This window comes from Thermobia domestica, chromosome 9 (genome assembly GCF_964235325.1).
Source record: "Thermobia domestica chromosome 9, izTheDome1.hap1.1, whole genome shotgun sequence".
NCBI lineage: Eukaryota > Metazoa > Arthropoda > Insecta > Zygentoma > Lepismatidae > Thermobia > Thermobia domestica.
In genome coordinates, this window is record NC_137462.1 from 92124606 (window position 1) to 92150671 (window position 26066).

The 26066-nt window shown below is 35.1% G+C and overlaps 1 protein-coding gene across 1 annotated transcript in view; it reads left to right on the forward strand.

Annotated features, from left to right (window-relative positions):
• LOC145694853 (uncharacterized) overlaps window positions 1-26066 on the forward strand; it is a 301347-nt gene that overhangs the window by 267502 nt on the left and 7779 nt on the right. The window contains exons 7-8 of the mRNA XM_081771548.1: window positions 12111-12309; window positions 25390-25506. Of these exons, the coding sequence (XP_081627674.1) occupies window positions 12111-12309; window positions 25390-25506 (316 nt within the window). The remainder of the gene's footprint in view (window positions 1-12110; window positions 12310-25389; window positions 25507-26066) is intronic.

Consider the following 26066-nt stretch of genomic DNA (forward strand, 5'->3'; position numbering starts at 1 on the left):
CGAGCAACAAAGCAAAAGATGTCTCCTAAATTGAGGAGCAACGCTCTTTAATGAATCTATAGAACTTGGAGAACGGAAGAAACAGAGTGAAATCCACAGATTTAGATAAGGTTTTAAAGCTAACAGATATACTCAAAAAACATAACATGTGATGTTCGTTGGAATAGCGGGGAATGAACCCCAGTTATACACTTGTAAAATGATTGATTTGTAATTTTAAGTAACTAAGAAAATGCTAATTTACATTCAAGTTTATTGCTATTACCATAAACTAGTTTCACAAAAAAGTTCAAAGCAAAAGAGAAGTAAGTCTAGTATTACAGATCACATGCACTAATGTGGTTTAGATGTTTCTTTCTAACTTACACTAAACCAAGTAAAGCTAAATTAACCTAGTATTTTCTGTCAAAACTTAAACTAATCGAAAAATAAACATACTCTTTGCTGTCAATCATACTGTTATCCTTTGGTGACACAAAATCCAAAAGAAATTTATGTCAAATTACAAACTCATTTCTTTTCATAAGTTTCGACATTGAACTTAGACTTGTTAGACGATTGGATAATAGTAAATATGTTTTTTGTTGATTCATTTTCATAATTAGAAAATATATACTCTATTAATTTCATCTGGAACTTATACATTGATGAAAGACCATGAGAGTTATTCGATGACTTTATTGGCACACTTGAACGCAAATCCTCTTCCGGAAATATTCTTTGAATTTCACAAGCGTTGACATCATAGGTGAAGTCTTTCCTAGGCAATAATATATCTTCAAACAATAACGGAACTGCGTTGCGTGGAGACCAAAGTTGAATCTCGCACTTCAAGCAATACTTTTGCTTCATCACATTACCTGATGTTTTCTTCTTCAGTCTCAACTTCTGAATCCCACAATTTGCATTACCCAAACTGTTTCTTTTCAATCCCAGAGCAATAAGATCGGTTACCTCATCTACATCCAAAACGTCCACAGTATAATCATTCCAAAGTTTCTTGTTATGGTTAATCAAGTTGTTAACATGAATGAGGTCTCTCAACTGTTGTTCTAAGGCAATCAAGTTTTCATTTGTCGCCTCAGCAGTAACATCTATAAATCCTGGTATAAGTATAGACCCATGAAAGTCAACCAAAATAAAATTTCCTCGGAGAAGATAATATTGGTCATTATATGTTAATGTAAGATCGTAATTGGAATTCGGACAATAAAGTAAAAGATCAGTAATTTTAATCCCAAAAGGGATTACCAAGTCACTGTGAACTGTAGTTTTTATCGTGGACTCAAAATGACCCAAAAACTGCTTCACAAGATCAAATATTTTGTCTGTATCCTCAACGTAATCTCGCTGTTTCTTATCCTTTCTTGTATAATTTTGAATCAATTTGTAAAATTCATCTAGTAATTTACCTGCGTAAAATTCACAAGTATTAGTTCTGATGTATCTCCAGCATATGGCTTTGATAACATTAAGTTCACTCTGGAGAAATTCTAGGACAAACATACGACGGCACAGATTGATTAGATCATCAGAACAACACCAGACAACAAAATCTTGTTGCGTCTTTTCCAATTGATGCTCAAGCTTAGCACCAAGTTGAAGAATTTCTTTCTGCATTAGCATACTGGAAGCATGGCGAAAACTCTGAGAAACTGAACGCAATATACAGATCTCTTGAAATGTAAAAAAGGACAAGATATTTTCAATAATTTCTGCTGGCAAATCAAAGAACTCGCAGCTGTTCAGATGCTTCATATTTTGAAGTTGGATCTTTTCTACTCCGTAATTTAAAGTATCACTCATCAAAGAATTTTATGAGATCTGTATTTAATTAAATTATTTCCAGATCATTATCTTCTTCTTTTTTCTTTTGAAGGAGAAATATTGAAACGGTAATTACAACTTAGGCCCTGACGCCAATACTTCACACAGAAGTATGATGCTCCAGTGTTGTAAATAAGATAATCCATACAAATAGTGAAAGAGCTTAGTTTACACAGCGTGATATTTTCTCAATTAACACTGAAACTCGAAATGAAATTCTTGAGTTTTACGTCCACGGATATGCCGGTTAGGCTAAAAGAGACAGTGATGATGGGAAATGAATGAAATGTTGGAATGAAGATGGGAGGAAACGGGAGAATCCCGAGGAAACCCACGCACACAGTGTTTATCCACCACAAAGTTCATTTGACGGGAGGATTGAAACTCGAAGTGGTAGTAGTTTTATATCACTTGTAGTCTTAGTAGAGAGATTAAACTGGAGACGGAATATAAACTTGGAGCAATTAATTGATTACAGAAATCCGCTTCTGGCTATCAGTTAGTTTTTACTCTATACCAAGCAACATTAAAACTAAGTCGATTTTCTGCCAACTTTAGCTTTAATACATAGATTAGAATGGAGGCGGAATCTATTCTTGGAACGTAGTTGCCTTCAGGTCAAGTTTAGGCACACTACTCGCAATATATGATGAAAAATTATAATTCTTTCACTATTTTCGTTCTTATTTTACTCCAAAAGATTTACTCTGAGACATGAGTTGAGTTGAGTTGATTTTTAGTTTAGCGTCCCTTTCAGCAGCGAGGCTATATGAGACGTGGACCTACTGATTAACGTGGAATCCGAACCACATGAGCTCCCGCCGGGAATCGAACCCGGATCTCCCACGCCAAAGGCGCGTACGCTAACCGCTTAGCCACGGAGGAGCTCTCTGAGACATGATATTACCCTACTTGACATAGATGAAATTCAAGGGGGACACTACAAGTAATTGTTGAAAAATTACTATAGTTTTACAATTTACTTATAAATGCAGTGTGCAGATATTGAAATAAAAACTACAGTGCAAAAAAAAAAAAAACACGAACTAACATGTGCTATGTGCCCATAAAGATCTCGAATGCTACCTAACCAAGTCATCGCAAGATGAAGCTAGTGGGCCCAAGTAGGAGTGCATTCGAAGGGAGTAGGCACATCAGATATGGTGTGTATATGCGCAAAAGAGAGTTGTGAAAATATGCGGGCTTTCCAACGATACGAATTCTAATAGAACTTGTAATGGTTTCACAGTAGTAACGCTACAGTTGTAAATAGCAAATACAGTTCTTTTTTACACTTTGCAGAACTACTCTATCCGTGCAAGATGATATTTCATACGGTCATTTCTCATATGCACACACTTATTTTAACCGTTATGAAATACTTGTAATGATTTTATACTAGTAACCCTACACTTGTAAATCTAAAATACAGCTGTATTGCTTAGTTTTTAATTCTGCCTCCTGCAGAAATTTGTTCCTTATAAACATGTTTTGTCACGTATAATATTGAATGTAACCTGTAAATTTTACAAAAATTTGGTGTGTCTAAACTTGGCCACCACCATGATTACAGAAAACTCTTTGTTGCTACTTATTACGATTTTCATTAACATGCCATCTATTATGCTAATTCACGTATTACGCTATTTATTACTACGAAGAAGATGGTACCTATTATTAGAACTCTAAATCGCTTCTCTCTCTCTCTCTTTCATACTTTTCTCTGTTGATACCCATATTAACACCGGAAGTTGTAGTGAAATTCTACCACTTTGGTTCCAATACATAGTTAAGGACAAAGATAAAATGTAATCTTTTTATGCTGAATCGATTGAATGAAACAACTTCTCTATATACCATTTTTGTGTTACAGTGATCAATGTAAAAATCCGGAAATTGTTGATTTCTACCATTTTGTGGTTTGAATATCGCCTCTAAAAATGAACTCGATTTCTAACTTTGGACGCTCTACATTCTGACCAAATTAGCTGATGATCTGTGAAGTTGTTCTTGAGATCTTTTGTCTCCCAGACATTCGGGCAGAGAGGGTAAATAGCCTACTGCATATAAAGAAGTTTTCGTATAAATGAGTTAAAGACAAAATCATAAAATAATGAGGTAAATAGAGGAGTATTCAATGATTTTATAAAATAGAGAATCTGCCCATATGTATCTGAAGCCAGGAAACAACCGAGTACCGGCACGTCTGATTGGTTACTCTTGTTCCCGCCATGAATGTTGGCTCAAAATACTGCCATCCTAGTGGGCGGAGCGGGCAGACTAGGGGTGGCGAAACTGTGACGTATGGCTTCATGCTTTTGTTGTAAAAGCACATCCTCTATTTTATAACATCCTTGGAAAGTTGTTGTTATATCGGTGGAGATTAAGAACATGATCGCCAATTTTTTAGATAACTTGCAGGTAAAATCTAATAATTTATAAAAGAATAATAATATTTAACAAGCTTATTTATGTAGACATGTAATCTGCAGGGGAAGGTGTCGTACCGGCAAAGGTGTGGACAATTTCTGAATTTGATTTTGTTACTACTTAAACAAATAATACCAAGGGAGCGAGGAATGCCAATAAAGTCTTTAGGCATTCATGTGTTTATTATACAAAATATTCTCAGTCCTTGAACGCTTTTTTTTAACTGAGCAATAACCTATTTTTGAAACTCATATTTCGTGTCCGGAGGTACAACGGGGGTATGTACGTATAGACAAGGGGTGATTTACCTAAGGCCAAAAAGCATAAAAGGCAATAAATGATAGAAAACACACATTATTCCGTCTTTTTAGGTTTTATTCATTGCAAAATTTCATCCATTAATAAGGTGATTCACACTTCCATAGAAATATAAGAAGCTTGATACACGCATACCTGTAACTACGAAACTTTTATGACAAAACATTAATGATAGAAAAAGGAAAAGTCATAATCTAGTAGGTAAACATAGTCTTAGAACAAACTGAATCAGAAATACTAACAAAACTCTAGTAGTTTTACTAATAGATTTCATAGCTTCTAAAGACTGACTCAATCAAAGTTTTATCAGATAAATGAGATTGGAAAAGACAATTGCCTGGATTTCCTCTCCAAACTACTGACTCAATCAAAGTTTTATCAGATAAATGAGATTGGAAAAGACAATTGCCTGGATTTCCTCTCCAAACTACCTTTGATATTAGGTAGCTTCAATTTTATTTAATACATTATAAATGGTGGAGTTTTTCTCAATTCTCAATTTCCGCAAATCGATTCTTGAACACTTTTTAATACACCTCACTGTATAGGAAAAACCATCTCCCGATTTTTTCTCTTATTTTCACCACAAAATGCTTGGAATGGTTTTTACCTGTTACTTTAACTAAAATGTAATCACCAGGTTTAAGTTCTTGTGTATTCAAAATATCTTTAAGGTACTGGGCCAAGATTTAATGCTCAGTTTGTATTAGTTTCTTCATATAACACTTTCAGACATGACTTTATTCTTTTCTGATTAAGTCCACAACTTTTATGTTCTTGCCACTTACCCTTTTTATTCATTTTTATATCTTATTTTTTTTCTATTTTCATCTTCTTGGATGTGTTGTTGAAATTCTTTCTCTTCCTTTGGGGCGTTTACTTATGTTTACTGCAGTTTTACCATCTCAAGTCTTAAAGAAAGGGTATATCTGTTCTGGAGTGACAACTGAAGGTTTATCAACGGTTGCTGAAGGTACAGTAATTGTTCGCGTAACTCTTTTTAATGTTAAAGGCCATTTAGGGTAGAAAAATATGTACACCCAGAGGCTAAACACGAATACTCAGTAGCTTTCGTAATCTTAGTGAGACTCACTATTGGTTCTGGTATAAGTAAAGATCCATAAAGACCCATTACCAGTCACGGACATTGGTAAAAATTTCTGACCAAGAAAATTAGATAAAATGCAGTGACTCAAAAGCCACTTGTTATATTTGATGGAGTAAATGCTAATGCGTATGTCTTTTCCACGAACTCAGCAACATCTTGTATGGATACTGGTCTACTTGATGCTTATCCTCTGGGGGACCCACTGTTTGATCGCATCCAATCTGTTACTGCTCTATGGTAGTACGATTTAAAAGACCCGAAAACTGTCCTGTCCAGAGGCTGGAGTTTGTGTGAAGTGGCCATAACCACTCCCGTCTCCATAGCACGATAGATAGATTTTCGTGGTTGTCGAATAATACAAGTATTATTTCTGTTCATGGTTCTGTATGGCTTATGAATGATTCAAAAAATTGAAAAAAAAAAAAAAAGTCTTCATTGGATCACTAATAGAGCCAGGTGGAGTATCTGTGAGCATATGAGACAAAATGGACTCTTGGAAAGATAAACATTGAAGGAACACTATTTCCTATTGTGTTAACGGCTGTGATCATTGTTATATTTTCTGTCCTTTCCCCTGATGCCATTCCTCCAAGAGTCTTTACACCTTTCGGAGCGAATATGCACTTCTGGCGGAACATGTACAGTTGTCCAAAACTTTGAGGGATTGAAGTGATAGCCTTCCATAAAATTTATATATTTTCAGAGAATTTTGACACACTTTCTTTGTTAAAAGAAGTAGCTCTTGACAAATGGATAGCTTCCGGTGTTCGCAGAGAGATAGCCGCATTACGAGACCTAATCCACCTGATTCATCCTTCGCCAGCAGTTTGATAACTGTCCCAAGTAGAAGGACAAGGAATTTTGTTCCCCTTTACGAAGAGATGTACGAGTTTCTTAATGTCTGTTAGTGTAAGTCCATACTACATAAAAGCGCATTGCTTTATATACAAGCATTCTGATCATCACTAAATATCTTGTCCGTTTCCATAGCTGAAAAAGTCCGTTAAAAAAGTTCGTGTCCTTTAATAACGTTTAGACTGTATACTTTTACAGAAACAACAACAACAAAAAAAAATCTGTTCGCATTAGGGGAGTGACGTTAAGCAAAGTTTCGCTTTGTATGGTGAAGCAGACATAACAAGTAATGACATTATCATTAAAAATACTTGATTTTAACATAACTATTGTCTACAGTCTGACTCAGAATTTACAAAATATTATGTCACAATCGAATATAAAAACAGAATCTACATATAAATTTAAATAATATTGGGTCATTGGAAGGAGAAATAGAGTTTTGTATTCATTTATTAATTTATTGTATTCTCCTTGAGAAATTATGACAAATTTAACGCATATGTAGTTTGTAGATAATCTAAAAGAGAGAGACCACTTCCTACGTTTTGATGGTAGGTTGTTTCTTTTTTTTTTTTTTTTGCCCGGATTTTCAAGGTAGATCTTGTATTCAATTATTCTTTGTCCCCGCCCCCTAAAATGTCTAGACATAATCCAAAATATATCTTATCCTAAGAATTGATAATCTCAGCAACATTCCATCCACGAAGCTACCAATATAAAAAGTCAAATATGTTCGAAAGTAAATCAATATTCTGATGCCCACGTAGTTGTTCTGGCAATTCTGTACATGTTAATTATCATGTCCAAAAGTTCCACACTTCCTATGATTTATCTGTACCAAGATCATACAAGAATTTTTTTATTTTCACATACCTTTCATACATACATCGTGTGCTTTCTTGAAAAAATATCAAGAACTGTCAGAATGTTTATAACGACAACCCACATCTTCAAGAAGGACCGATTCTCCTCTCAACATCCTGAAATCATTATGAGTTTCAAAGATCTTGTTATCATTCAGATATCTGATTTTAAAAAAACGCTGTGAAAATCACATAACATTAAGATAAAGAGATTTTGTATTTGCTTTATCTGTTTTCCGACTTGAATTAAATGCTATTTATATATAAAGTACTGGATTAATTGATTGGTTTGAATTTTAATAGGTTATTTGTCCGCATCAAAAATCAATTTCTCTATACGTAATACAAACAGACTCCTATTGCAAGAGTTAGAATTACGTTACGAAAAAAAAAAAAATAGGTTGAATGGATTGGGTTTTAACGTTTCGTTCTGCATTGAGGCTCAATGAGGCGTGGATCAACAGTTAAATGTAGAAAACGAACCATCAGAAATCGATCTTTGGTATTAATCTAGAAGACTCATACAATAATTATATAACGAAGAGATAATTCTTAAGAAAATAAGTTAATACGAGAAGTGTTCAGAAAGTAAGGTTGCAAACCCTTCGGGGAAGCGTGTATATATTATTTCATACAACCAATACAGCCAACAGATAATACATACATTAGGTTATTTTTCGACAGTCTCCATATCAGTTGAGGCACTTGTCGCATCGTGGTATAAGTTTGAAGATTCCCTCCTGATAAAATTCTGTCCGTGCGTGTTCAGCCATTTTGTCACGAAGGGTTTCACTTCCTCGTCAGGAAGTGTTTCACTTCCTCCTAGATGCTTCTTCAAGTGCGGGAACAGGTGAAAGTCGCTGGGAGCGAGATCAGAGACGCTGGTCTTCTGGGCTGTATGCGGGTGCGTAAAGGAAGACGATGCCCTAGGTGAAAAATCCTGGCTGTTTCCTCCTGATTGCTTCCCGCAATCCTGCCAAAGTCTCACAGTATCGGCCAGTTTTCACTGTACGGTACGGTCTCGTTCCAAAAATTCCAAAAACTGAGTTGACTTCTTCGCGAGTCCAGCTTTTCAAACGAGTCACCATTTTTGTTTACCTACAACTAGCGCCGTAGGAGGTGAGCGACTGAAACTCTGCACAGTTGCCAGCTCCATGTATTAAAATTACCACACACTTCTCATTCCTCTCTAACAGACGGAACTGCATAAGTTTCGGTCTTGTAACCTAGTTTCTGATCCTCCGTCGTACAAAATTTGTGAGAAGTTGCAAACGAATGTATGGTAGGTTCTATTGGTAGGTACCTACCAAATCGTATTCGAATAACACATTATTTGAAATTCGAATAATGGATTCTTTGAAAATTCGAACAAAATTCATTATTTGAGTAATTATTCGAATAATTGTTCGAATATTCGAACAAAAGAAGAAAAATATTCGAGCAAAAGAAGAAAAATATTCGAATAGCAGAAGAACAATATTCGAATAACAGAAGAACAAATATACAAGTAACGAATATACCAATAATTTTGACAGCACTGGTAGGTACCATCAGTGTATGCATCTCAATGAATTTACTTCCGAAAAGATCAAAAAACGGGATAACAAAGGATAGAATGTGGATGTTGAAGGAAAATAAGTTTCAAAAACATTATAGTTATCTCTATTATCACTTAGAAAGTCTTATTTTCTTCACGGACCACCTTCTATAGGCAATACAATGTTATCTACTTGACGGGAATGAGTCAATTTGTAGCCTATATCACTAACCCTGTAGTGACTCTGTGCCTTTATATGTACTTGTACACCCCGAAAAAGAGCATGGACTGTTTGGCTTGATATTTTCTCAAGTAGTATTGATTCTAGTATATTGTTGGGAACCCTTTACTAATTGAAGAAAACCGTGTCTCGATATGTATTGTTTTTACTCTATAGTTATCAACATTAAAACCGGAAGTGGTTAATTTATGCAACTTCTGAATTGAATAGAGGGTTAAGAGAGAAGGCGGTACTTATCCTTAGAATAATAACATCGATTAAAAAACCGTTTCTCGTTATCTCTTATCGTTTTTGCTCTATGTTAATCAATATTGAAATCGGAATTGTAGTGGATCTCTGTCACTTCCGGTTTTAGTCAAGAGTCAAAGATGGAGATGAAACTTATTCTTGAGATCCTTAATCGATTGCAGGAAATCGCTTATCCATATCTGTTACCGCTTTTCATCTATAGTGACTAACGTTAAAACCGGAAACGGTTGACTTATGTTACTTCCGGTAAATGGATCACCTCCATCAAACTCAGTTCTTAATTTTCGAACTTCTACATCCTGGACAAGAATAATGGTGATCCATCACGTAATTCTTAAGATATTTTGTCTCCGGGACGGACAAACGCTTTTATTTCTTTTTCTTTGCTTTGCTTTTTCTTTCTTTCTTTCTTTTTTCGATTTTTATATATACAGGCTAAATATATATATAGGAATTTAGATAAACCGAATTTCTCAAAATGTATGTCTGTAGACAAAAATGTAAAACTATGGAACGCCTGGATCAATTTTTAAAAAACTTGCTACACTTATGATTTGCAACTTGAAAAAAAAATACTTTGAAGGTAAGAAAGACACTCCGATAGGTGGGGTGGAAAGGGATTAGATTTAACAACAACCCCTTACAGATTAGGCAACACTTCGTCACTTAAAGCAATGTTGGGTGCCTACATATTAGGAGTAACACTTTTCTTGACACGCGTATCCAATGCAGGAACGGAACCCAAATCCCTTCTATAAAACTATTGTAGCTATGGCGACTCAATGGCAGAGAGTTCATTTCTGGTACTTGTGATCGGATCCCAATTCCTGCAATCCCTTTGTGGTAAACAAACACCATATGTGTGGATTTTCAGGGTTCTCTTGTTTCCTCCTACTTCCTTCAATCCACCATTATCATTCATTCCAGCATCACTGCGTCCGTTAGCCTCGGTGCATAATCGTGGGATATCAAACTAAAATAAAATAACATGCCCGTGCAAAGAAAGGGCATTTCAGCTCGAGCTATATATAATTTTACTAACACGAGACTGCCAGCAGTAACGTCTTAGCAGAATTATTGAACACTGAGCAAACCAGTATGCTGGGGCTTCTACGACTGAAATTTACACATAATACGTGTAATTCTGCTAGTGAGGCTCCCAGGCAAGGGATCTTCGGGCCCGTGTGTTACTATCACTATTCGCGATTCACTCCAAACATTCACATACTCTAGAAAACTTTATTATTTATTTATTTATTTATTTATAATGTTTGTTGAAGAAGGGTTGGAGCAGATTGATGAGGTTCAGGCATGAACATAACTCTGGAACATTAGCAAACAATTTTCGATGATAAGATAGATCATGTGTGTATTTAAAGCTACAATTTCAGCATAGGTTGAAAAAACTCTGATATAATGCAATCGCTATGATAAAACCATAAAATTACCATAACAACTCGTTACACAGTAAATACGACAGTAGTAGCTAAAAATGATTTATTCTCAATTAACTTTATAAATAGGTACCAACAGAATATTACACTATAACAGGGTTCAAAATTCCAGTGATTTCAGTAATCCTAAACATCAAACCATTGTCCTAAGCTATTAAATCTCACTTAGGATTGCCGGCGACGCGACCCGAAGCGGGACTTTCCGATTGAAAAAAAAAAACTGTTGACCTAAGATCGTTCAGAAGTATGTTTACTACGTATTATGATACCTTTGGTCGCTTTTAACTTTCCAAATAACACGAAGTAATGGAGTACTAAAACAGACCATTTTAAAGGCTTCCTTGAAATGTCGATGCATATATAAGTAATTTTCATTCTTCATTAACTATGCGTCATTCTTCCTTGTCCTTGGATCGAATTGGATAAAACGAGGCCTTCTGTTTTATTTATTTTAGGCCACTGACTTTGTCTGTGGGTGGCATGGTAACTCTTGAGAAAGAGTTTCTTTTTCCTCTTCATGTTGATACCTTTAATACGTAATAAATTATATACGCATTTCATTTTATTTTACAAGTCTCAGTAAGAAAAAAAAATAACACAAAAAAGAAAGTTAATAACATCTGTTTATGGTCCAAATATAATTACTTATTAGTTTTAGCGTCTTGCTTCTCAACAAGATCTCTGGAGGTAACGGACGAACCAAAGTATTATGTTTCATGTTTGATGTTCATCAAGAAAAGGAACAAAAGAATTTTAACCTTTTTTTTTTTTTTTTGAATTAGGAGTAAATAAAATAAAAGGTACGGCCAAAATGTCTAGGGTCTATATGCTTGAGTTTAATTTCAAAGAATTCCTTTGTGGCTCGAGTGTTAGTTTATTTATGTAAAATTTAAAATATGAAGTGAAACTATGCAAAAGATTCATAATTGGGCGTATGTGTTACGGCTTTTCTTCATTTTTTTACGCTTTGGAAGCATTTAGAGCCAACATTCAGATTTACTCCCAGCTAACAAAATAGGTGAAATAAGACAAATAAATTACTTAACTAATTCAGGCTCATCAGTATTTACAGAATACAAAACAAAATAAAAAATGCGTATGTATATAATACAATAAAAGACCCTGCTGTAAGCATTACTCTTGGTTTTCCTTATATTTGTATAATTTCAGTTGATATTTAATAAAATGTTTCTTAAGAATTGCAAATATCCTTCTCTCTTTTCAGGTAACATGTGGGGTACTTGTCCTAATGGAACGGAAGCTGTTGGCTGTGGAAGACCTGAGACGTTCCGTAACTGTGCTGATGTCCGCATCGTCACGAGCACAGGAGCGTTCCCACCTTTGGGATTCCAGATAGACAATCCTTTCCTCTTATACTACAGAGACTTGAGACAACCAAGCAAAATTCAAGCGCTTGTTATTAGGTAAGAAATTTTTGAAATAATTTGGTTGTAATTTCGTACGTAAAATATCTATCTTATAAATAATAATAATAATAATAATAATAATAATAATAATAATAATAATAATAACCATCTTACTTTCTAGTAAAAACAAATATATTTAACTAGAAGGTGTTGAAGCTATCATAAGAAAACGTGAGTCTTAACCTTAAATGATTCATTATCCACCATTCGGAAGATTTAGAGTTCAATTTCTGAAGCTAACCAACTATAAGTTTTCCTGTTCTTTAAGATTAAAAAAAATTGTAGACGATAACATTTAGCATAGTATTTCGGTACAATACCATATAAAAGAATTACTGCGTCTGGGGGCGTTGATGGGTACCCTGTGTCTAAAACTTAATTTTAACTAATGGTTCACGATAATTAAATTCTAAAATTTCGCGACACAACCTACACTGAGAGAAATTCGTTCTCCGGACAGCGGTATATTGTATATACAAATATATGGAATCCTCTTGCTTACTACAGAAAGCAGTACGGAGAATACTTTATCCGTATGCCACATAGGCACTGCCCTTAGATGTTACATCATGCCGTTGCAGGATGTCTGATATCTAACAATCTTCCGTATATTACATACATATATGTATGTTACCTTTGCCAGTTATATGTTATATAGGTCCATTTGTATGTGAGATCGTGACCGCCTATATCGTTTCATACGGAAAGTACGTACAGATGAAACACTTATACAGAAAGTATTATAAAACATGTTTTTTTTTCAGTTTTTCGTTTGCTGTACGTTAATTCCAAAAACTACAGGATTTACAAATGTAACATACGATTTTAAATATGCCACATACAATTTTTTCTCAGTGTATAGGGCTGCGCGACACACCGGCTGGATAACATTGCTAACCTATTTATATTTATTTTCAACAAGACTGTTCACTTCATTGTAGGGCAAAATTATTTTTTTTTACCAGCTTTATTCTTAATCAAACCCCAGTTCTTACTCAATAGTCACTTTGCGTTTATACAGAATTTAATTTAATGTCTCTTTGTCATAACATTTGTAATATTTGTAATTACGAAAGTAATTTATTTCTGTCCGTAACGCGCGTCCCCCTGGTTCTCCTCTCACGTTTCCTAGGTTGGGAATAACTGGAACAGAGGGAGAAGTAACAGAACTGGGTATAATTGGAAAGGAGTTCGGTGAGAACTCATGTAGTTTGGTTCGGATCCCATGTTAAAATGTAGATTCATGTCTCATTTAGCCTCGCTGCTGAAAGGGGCGCTAAACCAGAAACCAACCAAGTGGAATGAAAGTTCTACAGGGACATTGCCTCTCGTCAATGTAATTTAATATCTATATATAGTGAAGAAGGATCTAATAATGAAGACGGTGCATTGATAGGAGATAGAACGATCACCCGCATGTTACGGAATCTAAACGTAAATTCATATCTTATTAGAAAATTGAGAAAAAGTTGTGAAGAATGGATGAAAATAAACTTTGGAAACGGAAAAGTAGTGATGATAGAGGGGAAAGGAATATAAAATATAGAAATAGGTTAGGGAAGAAAGTGAAACATGTGAGTAATTTTTGGTGCATAGGTAGTGTTAAGTATTATTATAGAAAACATGGAACGTGAAAGTAAAATAAAAGTAATATGGGAATGAAATGGCGAAAGAAGTATTTAGAAACATGATAAGTCTATTTTGTGGGATTTTCTCAATGCAATAACAGCGCTTCACATTTGAACAGCGAACATTTTCCATCAACATCCTGACCTTGATTCAAACAGCATTACAATACATACACCTTGTAAAATCACCTTCACTGAATAAGGTACATAGAAATAACGCAAAATAGAGACGAAAAATGACTAGATGTTTATGAAATGTGGATGTGAAGAAGAATGAAGAGAATTAGTAGATTGAACGGAAAAGTAATTTAAAAGTGCTATGAATAGTATGAAAGAAAAGAACCATAGAAAGTGTGAGGACCATAGAATGTGGAGTGGCAACTGATTTGACAATGATATTTGTAATGATGATGATGACATAGTATACAATCGTGGTGTATGTGCTAACAGATATTGTACAAATGTTTCCATGTGCTTAGGTAAAGATAAGATTGTATGTTATCTACTCATTTTCCAATAGAAAGTTTTTATAGAAGAAATATAATAATTTTAAAACTGCTCGAGAGAAGGTTCGAGCCATTTACCTGCTGCAATAGTTTCGGGTAAAACCAACAAGGATTGGCTAGTTTCTTTCCCTTATGATTCAAAACACAGTATGGAAGAGTAAGAATTAGGTAACTGGAATGAAAGGATAACTTGTAGTAAAAATACCATGTAAAAGAAATTTGATTTCACATAAAGATGCTCACATGCATCTTTCAATTAATTCTTTTCTGATACAAGGCACTGACTTGCTATGGTCTCAGAAAGTCGCTGCCTTAGTATCTTTGACAAAGGTAATGTAAGACCGAATAGAGAGGCGTGGTGTCTTTCCATTCGATGATGAACAATAAAACGAACCCAATGTCCGAATATATCCAATGTCCACCGGTCTTCCAACTGGTCAACAATAAAACCAAAAATAATATTTCGAGGTCACTGAATCTTCAATTCTGTAGTTCTCCTTGAGTCTTTCACATTGTTTAGGATATCTGCTGTACAATAGCCTGCAGAGGCGGCTTTGAAAGAGTCCCAGAATTAAGACCGCTACACGATGGATGACATGTAGAGAAGAACGCGGGAATGAATAAAGATGTCTTCATTGAAGACTGATGCAATAAACAGGCAAGAGCTTGAGGCGCGTTTCAAATTGAAGACGTTAGCTTGTGTATGATGTCCACACCTGCTTGTATTTTCTGTCTAAATAGCCGTGCAATGGACATTAACCTTCGTTTATCAATGTACAAAAATTGCAGACGGAACAGGATGCTCATTAAAAGAAGATATTAAAGAAATATCTTTTTTATTATGTAAATTTTCTTAATTGAATAAACTGGAATGCTAATTTTATGGTTTAATATTATTTTCTTTTATATACTGTTATTGTTAAGAAGCTTTTATACTTAGGTTCCAACGATTATGCGGTTTAACTTAATGGATCTCGGTGTATGTATTAAGATATTCTAAAATGAAATGGAGATGTCATTGTCTTGAATAAGACATTTTTTGTCCACTTGCTCATTTGGAGTTCATGTCACTATTCACCTTCGAGGTTATATTCCAGTTTTTTTTTTTTTTTTGAAACGAACCTACAGTTTAGCGTAAAATACGAAGTACACTACACCTCGAAAGTAATCAAATATTTTCGATTTTTGTGAGCACCTACTGTGAACCTATGTTTTTGGCACACTCCGCATCAACAAAAATTGCGACAGCTAACGCCGTGCAGCTAGGCCACCCAATATACACATTCTTATTCCATAATCGTGTCTGGTAAAGAGACCCCCCTCTCTCTTCCTTTCTTCTCTCCCATACTAAAATGACCTAACAATATGAACGCAATGAACGCAATAAATTACACATGTATTAGTATCGATGAAATGAAATAACAAAACCGAGACGAAACAAGATTCATAAGTTGATTTAGGGAGAAACTGAAACACACACAATGAAATATTGAAACCAATGGATGTCTATTACACAGAGGTTCAGAAATGAGGCAGAAAGAGAGAGAGAGAGAGAAAGGAGGCGAGAGAAGAAGAAAACGAAAAGGGAGAACAGATAAAATGTGGAATTTTAAACTTACTAGGGAACCTATTTAAGTGTAACTCTTACTTCGAGTCGAGACTATAGCCGTCGGATACCTTGTCCCAAAAGAACATAACACAAAAAGGGATATATCCTCGATCTCAACCGTTGTGGAGATAGAAGCGTGAAAATTTAGAAATTGAGCTCCAAACTATAAATTACAAAGTCAAATTCCGGGTCAGATTTTTCGGAAAAGGTCAGGTAAGCAAACTAAGCGAATACATATCAAATTAGTGTGGGGAGCCCAGCACCTTTTGAATGAAACAATTGTGTCCCCGGGGCACTCGCAGGGTCCCAGGCGGGGTCCAACTCAAAATTTGCAAATGGAACCGGGGGTCAAGTAGCATATTGTATGAAAGCTATTGTTAAATTTAAAAAAAACTAGAACAAATCTCAACTCTCTACGATAACCCTGTGCAAACGGGCAACTTGTCAAAATGTCAATACAACCTACATCAGAAAATCAATGGCCACGCTTCTAAATCCGTTAAGTTGCGACTATAACAAAACAGAAAAACACGTTTAAAAGTGCAAGGTATTGAAGTAAAGCAAATTGCTGCAGAGTCTCTCACACAGTCGCAAACGCACGCTATCCTAGTAAAAGTGTAACTTCGAATGACCAATGGACCATAGAATGACCATGACCATTGAATTTCGTGTCCTATAAGGGAAAGGATACATTGTTAATCGCAACCGTCGTGGAGGGTGAGAAGTTCAAAAGGCAACGGTATTTGCTTCGTGAATCGGGACCCCAAATTCGCAGATTGCACAGTGAAATTTCTATCGGGGGATTTGCAGAACGAGAAACATGATGGTAAAGAAGAAAAGGAGTGACCTTGAAACTGTGAGGCAACTTGGAGCGAGTGGGGTTGGAGAAAACTGGAATAATGGTGCAGAAATAAAATATATCGGAGGGTGCTTTCCTAGGGCTATAGGGAATGGTCAAGAATCATATTTCGTTAAAATATAAAGTTGGAAACCAGTTTGATAATTGTAAATTCGGGAAAGAAAACGATGAGCAATTGGGTGGGAGACGAGCCAACACATCTTTATTGAAGTAACATTCTGTAAATATACCAATACGTATATGCGAAGTTGTATATCTATTTTCTTTGGACATAGTTTTGTTTACTTATATTTCATCCACATATTCTTCCAATAAATGCCATATTGCTGCAAATCAATATTGTATTATCACAGGATATTTTTTGTGCCAATATTCTATGATACACTACCTTCTGGTACGTTCACTATGCTGTCTTGCATTTCTTGCAATCTTTTAAAATATTAAGATAACTGTTTAGTTGAAGGAAGGGTTCATAGGTGACCTTCTTACACTTATTAACTCTACAGGTATCTTTCGGGAATTTGCCGGGCCTGTGAACATGCCAATTGATTGTATATATGCACTGAGAAAAAAAGGACTAGGATTTCCGTGTGGATACATCGTATTTACGCGGGTGCGCTCCCTAAGTAATGTAATTCCATGCCAAGTCTGGAGTTCGGCGTCGAACTAGAATCGCTGTGATTGGATAATTTTATTCACATGATTGATTTTGTGTTAAAAACTATTACTCTCGTAAGGTAGGTAGTCATAGATTTAGAAAGAACCAAGAGGGGACACTCGTAGGAAGGTAGTAACAACATTATATACCTAAGTTACCACCGTCGGAATGGGTATGGCGTTAATTCTAGATTTGAAATGGTGGTCCCACAACACAAGATTTTCGCTGGACGGTGGTGTAGATCGTACTACTGATGAAACAACATTACTTAATGTGGTGACGCGCGTAACCTGGTAAAAACAGCATTTACATGCCGGCTGGATTATGCATTTTTCTCCGTGTACCCTCAGCGTCCATGGCCTGCAAATTACAAAGGGGAAAGGAACCTGAGGAAGATACCATTAAGGTAAACAACAGTCGAAGCTTCCTTTTCATAAAGGGATTTATTCCAGGGCGCTGTTCCCCTTCTCTCTGTTGCCCCTAAGTAATCTTAACAGCCAAGTTCTAAGCTAGCACATTTATATAATTGAGTACTAGTAGTAGTAACGTTTCTCAGCCATTGCTAGTGACGTTTTCAGCATCAACGCAACTAGAAAGAAAATGGGGAATACACAGGGACACGTCAATTCACTGCTTCTAACCACATGAACAAGAGAAACTTAAATCTTAGCAACAGATTGATTGTTGATAAATAAGCAATAAAGAAAATACATAATCATATTGTTTAGTATAATTTCTTTGTCTTCGTTTCTCTTTATTAGAAGAAACAGGACCAAAGCTCGATCAATAAACTAATTTATTTAATTTTGTCAATCAAACATTCTTCATAAAGGTGCAGAACATAAAATTCTACGATACACCTATTGTTATCTTTTAAGAGGGTAAAAAATGTCCAAAGATGAGGCATACGTATATTACCAGTCGATATAACACACCGAGCTGCACAAGATAACATGCTTGAGGGTAGACATACACGCTGGTATTTTATTTCAGAAGGCTGGCGAAAATCTTTGTGTAGACCAAAATCAATAGGAGGATAACTTATATTAAAGTTTGTAAAATCACCCCAATTAAATTTACAGAGCATACGTCCCTGATTGAAGGTAAATAATAACACATTTTGTCCCGATTTTTGTTACTGCAAGATGTATAATCTTTATAATCTATCTTAGCATAATAGTTTAATTTAAGCTAATCTACAGTGGAGGTTCATTAGGGAAGTCACATCGTTTTAGAAAAGTAACATTTTATCCCTACAAACTGTATACAGGAATTAGATACTGCATCTTTTAAGTTTAGCTTCCTTAGCTCTTGTAGCGAAAAAGTATTATTTTTTTTTCTACTGTGCCTACGAGGCCTACCCGCTAAAGCCGCCACTGCTGTAAATATGTCACATGCTTGCCATCAATTGACAAAAGTACAAACTATCTTTCATAAATAATAAAGCAGATTTATCATAAAGAATGGCCACCTCGAAACATGTGCAAAGACATAGAACTTGCACTTTTTTATTTTTCAGGTTACTCGCATTTAGCTGTTGAAACTATGATCGCCTCATATTTGTCCTTTCCTAATATATATATATATATATATATATATATATATATATATATATATATATATAAACATATAATCTTTACACATATATGCTACTTGGAATGATTAAATACTGTACATTACAATAGCACGTAGCACCTTTTTATGTTGGTTGGAAGTAAGTTGTTGTTTTTTTTTTTTTTTTTTTTTTAATAAATGTATTTACAAATATGTCATAAACATTTTACAACAACTACCCCATGTAGGTGCTGATAATTCAGAAGTGTTTCTAAATTAGTAAACTTGCAATATTTGTGAATAACTACATTCATATAAAGTAATATAGCACTAATGATAAAATATAGGTGGGTAATAGATGAACATAAATTATTTTTTATGTCGTATTGTGTAAGTATGTTTCTGGAAATGTAGCAAAGTTAAATAACTTACATATTCTGTTTTATTATTAACATTAAGAAAAACAAATCATTCCTAATACATGTATGCAAAGTGCTTCCAATGAGTGTGGTGAATTTATATAGGTCCGACAGAAGTACCTCTTTGTGCAGCTGGGTGGCTAATGCGTGGCTTTTCATTGTGTGGTTTCGATTTCGATTTCTAGTGGATACTTGCCTCGGACTCAAATATGATTAGTAGTTAGCTATCGCATTTAACAAATGTACCCTGTCGCATTACATTAAACTACCATCAATCAATTTTCGTTGGGTCTCCTTTAGCCTAACCGGCATAATTGTGAGACGTAAAACTTGAATATTTCATTCCACTTTTCAATTTTCGTTGTATTGGTGAAACGTAACGTTCTCACTCTTGATCTTGAAAAGTATTTACGATCAACTACAGGTAACTTTGTGTGTATGTTCATATGTGATTTCGGTTAATTGACAGGGCAGGACAGCAAGCAGTGTGGTACTGTTAATTTGGTCATCAAAAGGGAATTTCGTTATGAGTTCTTGGGTTTTATCGAAACTGCAATGTGTCCTTAACTAATGCAACTACAATACGTGCCAAGAAACCTCGAAGAGAAAATGAATGCATAATGTGAAGAAAATTTATGACTAAAGCGTAACATGAGTGACTTTTATGATGACTTACACGAGTTTCCAGAATTATTTCTTCATGTCCAAGGAATTGATATTGTTGTTGAAATTTATTGTTCCTTTTCACCACTAAGGATATATGAGATTTGGACCTACAGTTTAAGGTGGAATCCATACCACTATAATGTATTAAAATTTTAATTCTTTTCTTTCTGGAATCGAGCCCGGAACCTTGTGTACGAAAGGCACACGCACTAGTAGCTATTATACATTACTACTTAACGTTACTGTATTACATGTATTTTTACTTACCATGGAATCCATTACGAATGGTAATATTATTTCCTGCCCATTATACTTTTTATTAAAAAAAAAGATATTGAAAAGTACCGTTGTGATTCAAATAAAGCTTTTATTTAGAACTATGTTTCAATGTCGTGCAGAGCAAGCAAACCTTTATATTATATTTTCGTTTTGGGAACATTTCATATTTAAGATTTATATCTGAAGGTCCTTTCAGTGTTGGTAAGATTCAAGTCCAGATATTGTAAATAACCCTTATAGTATAAAAAAAAATTTGTTCACTTTCCATGTATTTAAACGGAGCGTAAAAACTTTGTCCCTTTTTCACACCATTTTGGTAATTGGACTTGAATTACTTTTGCTCTGAACGCCTCATATAGTACTAAACTGTTTTGTCACAGGTTCTACAATCTCTTTCTTTCCCCTGCAGGGAGGATTGTATATAACAAAAGTGAGTTTGAAAAATCTGGCTTTGTCTTAATGTCACTCAACATAGAGGGCATTCATTACAGTCAAGGCATATTTCTTCTTCTCTGAAATCAAAATCGAGAACTCCACTGAGTTTAATGATCAACAAAGAATTTATTCATCACTGAGCCTGCGCTGTATTCAGCGCATCGTTCTGTTATGACCATGAATTTCTTTCCCACTGTGCATGTCTCCTTACTCACACAAGTAAAAAATAGAAGACTCACAAAGGAAGTGAATTGTTCTGTATAGATGTTGGAGTGAGTTCGTAGCAAATTTCTAGAAGTAACATGATATCAATTGGATTTTTTTCCTAATAAATCCATATCCGTCCGAGTAGGCCTCATTGCATCGCTTGATGCCTTTGAAGTTCTCATTATGCAATAGGTTTTGCCATTCAGATTTAAGCAAAGCACCTGCAACATCCGTCAACCCGTCACACGTAATTTCTCTACTGGTTGCCTAACACCGTAGTTTCGGCCTGCAACAATTAATCTTATGGGCTTAAAACGGCCCCTAAAATGTTGAATAGAACAATAACGACACGGTTTTTGAAAATTTGAATGAGAACTGGATAATCTACACAAAATTTGGAATCGACCAGCAAAAACGGCACGTTTCTAGCACTTGTGGTTTTCGAGGTCTCATTGTCGAAAGGATTGGGGACAAACATATAAACCTGGCATTTTGGTATACAGGGTGTTTCAAAACAATAGCGACAACGTTTGGGAGGTGATTTCTTGACAGCAAGATAAGACAAAAAGTATAGACCAACCTGGGTGCACAAATGCTTCCGTTCGGAGTTATAGGCTGCAGAAAACATGAAAAAAATAAACTTTAAAGGTTCATAGTTCCAAAACTATGGGACGTATGGTAGTCGGGTCAAGACTTCACTTAGGAACTAATATGTGCCCTATCCAAATATCTATGTTTCAAAATCCTAAGGTACTCACGCAACAATTTTTATAGAGGGAGTTTGGTTCGGGCATATAATTTGAAGTACTCACCAACTACCTCTATGAAAGTTGTTGCGGAAGTACCACAGGATTCTCAAACATGGATATTTGGATAGTGCATATACTAGTTTCTATGTGAAGTCTTGACCCGACTACGGTACGTTCCATAGTTTTGCAGCTATGGATCTTTAAACTTCATTTTTTTATGCTTTCGGCAGTCTATAACTCCGAAGAGAAGCATTTGTGCAGCCAGGATGGTCTATACTTTTTGTCTTACCTTGGTGTCAGGAATCACCTCTCAAATGTTGTCGGTGTTGTTTTGAAACACCCTCTGGTATATTGTCAACTGGATTTATAATCACTGTCCTATCCGTTGCTCTTCTAGAGTAAGCCCTTCTCTCCTCAAACCGAAAATTAATAAGTTTCTGTGGTAAAATCTCATTGGCGATCCCTAAGAGGCTATGTATATCAGTGTGGATATCATCAAGCATCTCATTGGTAGATGTCCTCATAATTTTAAACGTTGTGCAGAACCACAGATGTTATTCAACTCAGGAAGGGATTTTATCCTTCATACCCAGAACCCTCATGATAACTGGAGAATGAGTTCGATATCACCGAAAGAGAGGTAAAACGAACTTTGCTCTCGTATGTCAGAGACACTTCTTTCTAAAGCATAAAATTTTATGATAGTTGATTCAAAATCTGAGAGATACTGCAGATGCTATATCTAACCACAAAATAACAATTCGATTTAGATATTGCATATACAGATAAACAGAAGTATGGAAGCTGAAGCTACATATTACTTTCGTTTGAAAGGTATAGACGTAGAAGGTCATTGCAGTGTCAGAAATTTAAAACAAAAACTAGTACATATTTTGTAGTTCTTTTTATCTTGTTTGTATGTTAATGTTCAAAAACTCAAAACATACTCATATCATATTTTGAAAAGTTATGCCGGACTATATATGGCATTCTGCTCTCACTTGTCGCTCATCCAGAGCGTAAATGTGGTGCTCGTCGTTGCTATTCCAACGAATAATAACGGATCATAAAAATCCATCGTAAACGCATTTGAAAGCATAGCTTTTTTGGCTTTGAAACGTTAATGTATTAATAAGGTATTAAAAATTGGAAAACCATGTCCAATTTCTGTCACTTGGCCTCGTATGCTTATATACAACTAATACACTGCCTTACCGTTCATACTTTTGTTTATGCTATGCATTATTTACTGCAAATTGTCATTTTGTGTGCCCTTTTTTATAAAATAATTAGATATATTACCTGTAGTATATCTCTCACATACAATTCAACTGTCGTCAAACTTTATGCTTTAGACAGGAGTACCTCTGACCTCTGACATACGGCGGCAAAGTTCTAGTGCCAAAATAATAGGTCTACAGCATTGACACCGATTTCATGCACGTAAAAAGGCTTGTGCCCCGAAGGACTCAGTTTCCATAGAAGCATTGCTCCCAAGAAAATTTGTCTGCAAAGACATTGTCCCACATTAATTAACTCATCGCTGTGGTAAGTAGAAGATAAATACTTAAAACAAGGTCACATCCATTTCATGAAAGAACTTATTTTGTGTGTGTGTGGCTACATGAATTTGATTACCATCTTTTTCGCCCTTCCCCCATCATACATTTTTTCGAAATAAAAGGTTTCAAAAAGAAGCCAAAATTTCAGTTCTTTGTAACAGTATTCCTATTTATTTGAGATACTTCATATCACGATCGTAGAATTTGATACTAAGGTACTTAGAGTGTACATTGCCTTGCCCGTCTCACTTGCGTTATTACTGCTGCAGAGGCTTCCAAAGTTTGGATGTTTGTGATACTGTATCGTACTTAGTTTTTAACACTGGAAAATAGTGTGATATTTATATTTCCGTTTAATATATAGAATTTAAATATGTAATAACCAGACGTAGTGCCATTTGAAAAAGTACAACTTTCTGTTGCATTTGTAACACTGTTACTCTAGTGGCATTGGTGAATACAGGTAAGTCAAGCAATGCCTACCTGCTACTATTTGCATGATGCACAATTCCATTGTTTTTGTCTATTAGTTTAAAAGCTACAAGAGTATTTCAAGATAAGTGGACTACCCTGAATATGTATAGTGCCCCCAATGGAATTTGATAAACTCGGCGCCAGTAGTGCACAATAGATACTTACTCAAATCCAGAGTGTTCAAAAATTTTTGATCAATACTGTATATATAACTTCACCGAGAATTGAATCAATGTTTTAAGTACGAAGCGCTAGCACATTAATCATTTAACCAAATATATGCTAAATTGATAAATCTAACATAGTAACAAATCTATCTCTCTAACTGTAGAAATTTTATGTGTGATACTTGCTATCTTGATTGCTTGATTAACAATACCACCAGTCGTTCTTTTAGAAAAAAAAATATTTGGGGGCCACACTTAGTATTACAGGGGGCACTGCTGGTACTATTCTATTTATTATTATATTACAGACGTATTATTTTGGTCTTCTCCGTAGGGCCACTCTCGGAGCTCCGGGGCAGCAGTGCTCCCCAAAAACATGTCTGGAAGAAACTCTGAATATCACCAAAAGAATAATGAGATACCCGTTGAAAACAGGAAGTATTTCTATGATATCGTACAGGCTAAAAGCTAAGAGCACTTGAACTCAAAAAATAAATAATTAGCCACGGCTATTCTTAACATAAGCAGTTGCCATTTTATCAATAGTGAGAAAAAATAAGAGAATTTCTCGCAACATCCATCTATTAGAAATCAAGTTATGTTCCTCTAAAGTTAGACTCAAACCTCTTGACATCTGTCGAAAACCTATGGTGTACAGATGCAACGTTGTCGGAAATTCGTCCTTACAAATTTATTAACACTATAGTGACATGTATCATCAGGATGTTCCTTTGAAATTGGTTTCTCCTAATCCAGGAACAAAGCTATTAGACAACGTCGCCCAACTTGCATTGGATATTGTGAAAAGGAGGACACGCCTTAAACGTCAGGAGGTTTGAGCCGGACTGTAAACGAAATGGATATGAGCTATGAGGAGCTAAATTCCATATTATCTACAACGTGTATAAGATCTAAATCATTGTCCACGAAATTAAAATAGTTACCATCATAGAGAGTACATTAGTGAGTAAAATAGTTACCATTATTGATAAAACAAATAATTAGTTTCGCTGGAACTTCTCGTCCAAAGTGCCTACTGTTTTCTGTATTACAAACAATTTCAAATGTGTCTAAGATAGCATCACAACAGAGAGGTGCAAAATGTCTTCAAAGGTATGAAGTGGCTTACTTTTCAAAACTGTTGTTTATTTTCTATTACTACTACAACTGTACACTACTATTACTGTTACTACTACTAGTAGTAATAATAAATAAATAAATAAATAAAAGTATGTGTGTGTGTCTGTATCACAATACTGTGAGATTTATAATTTTACAAATTATAAATTCATATTTGTTTTCCAGGGATCAGGTGTGCCTTCCAACTCAACTGTATAGAAGAATTCCAGGAATGGATCAGTGGTGTGAAACGAATTGTCTGCGTTATCCTCCAAATTGTCCTTCTCAATTGTGTTATTGTCCGTAAGTACATGCACAGTTTTCTAATACGTGTAATTCTAATATTTTTTCTTATATTAAAAAAAATAAGCTGAAAATACTACTTAATGTTTGGAAAATTAATTCACAGAAATTTTCTGCACAAGATGTCAAAAACATTCGTTTTTATATTAAGTAGTTTTATAGTTCTACCAACATTGTTTTTTTTTTTTTTTTTAATTAACTAAATCTTCTAAATGTTATTCTATATGGTTGGAGGACACGAGTTCCTGGTTGTACGCTTTACCGCTATATGTTGTTGCCGTCAGCAATATGTTAAATAATGGTGGTTTAAGATCCTATGTCATGTTCCAAGTATATCTCTGCTTTTGCAGATATTGTATTATTGTCTATGGATTGGTATCTTGTAGGCTGTGACAGAATATGCACATACTGATGTATTAATATGCACCTGCTGATGTAGTAAAGCTGAAAATAAGTACTTATTTAAATTTTGTTTAGTTAAAATTCATGTGAGATCTGAGGTCTAATACTTGGGTGAACTACTGTTGCCCACAATATTAAAGAAAGGACCCCGCTCAGAG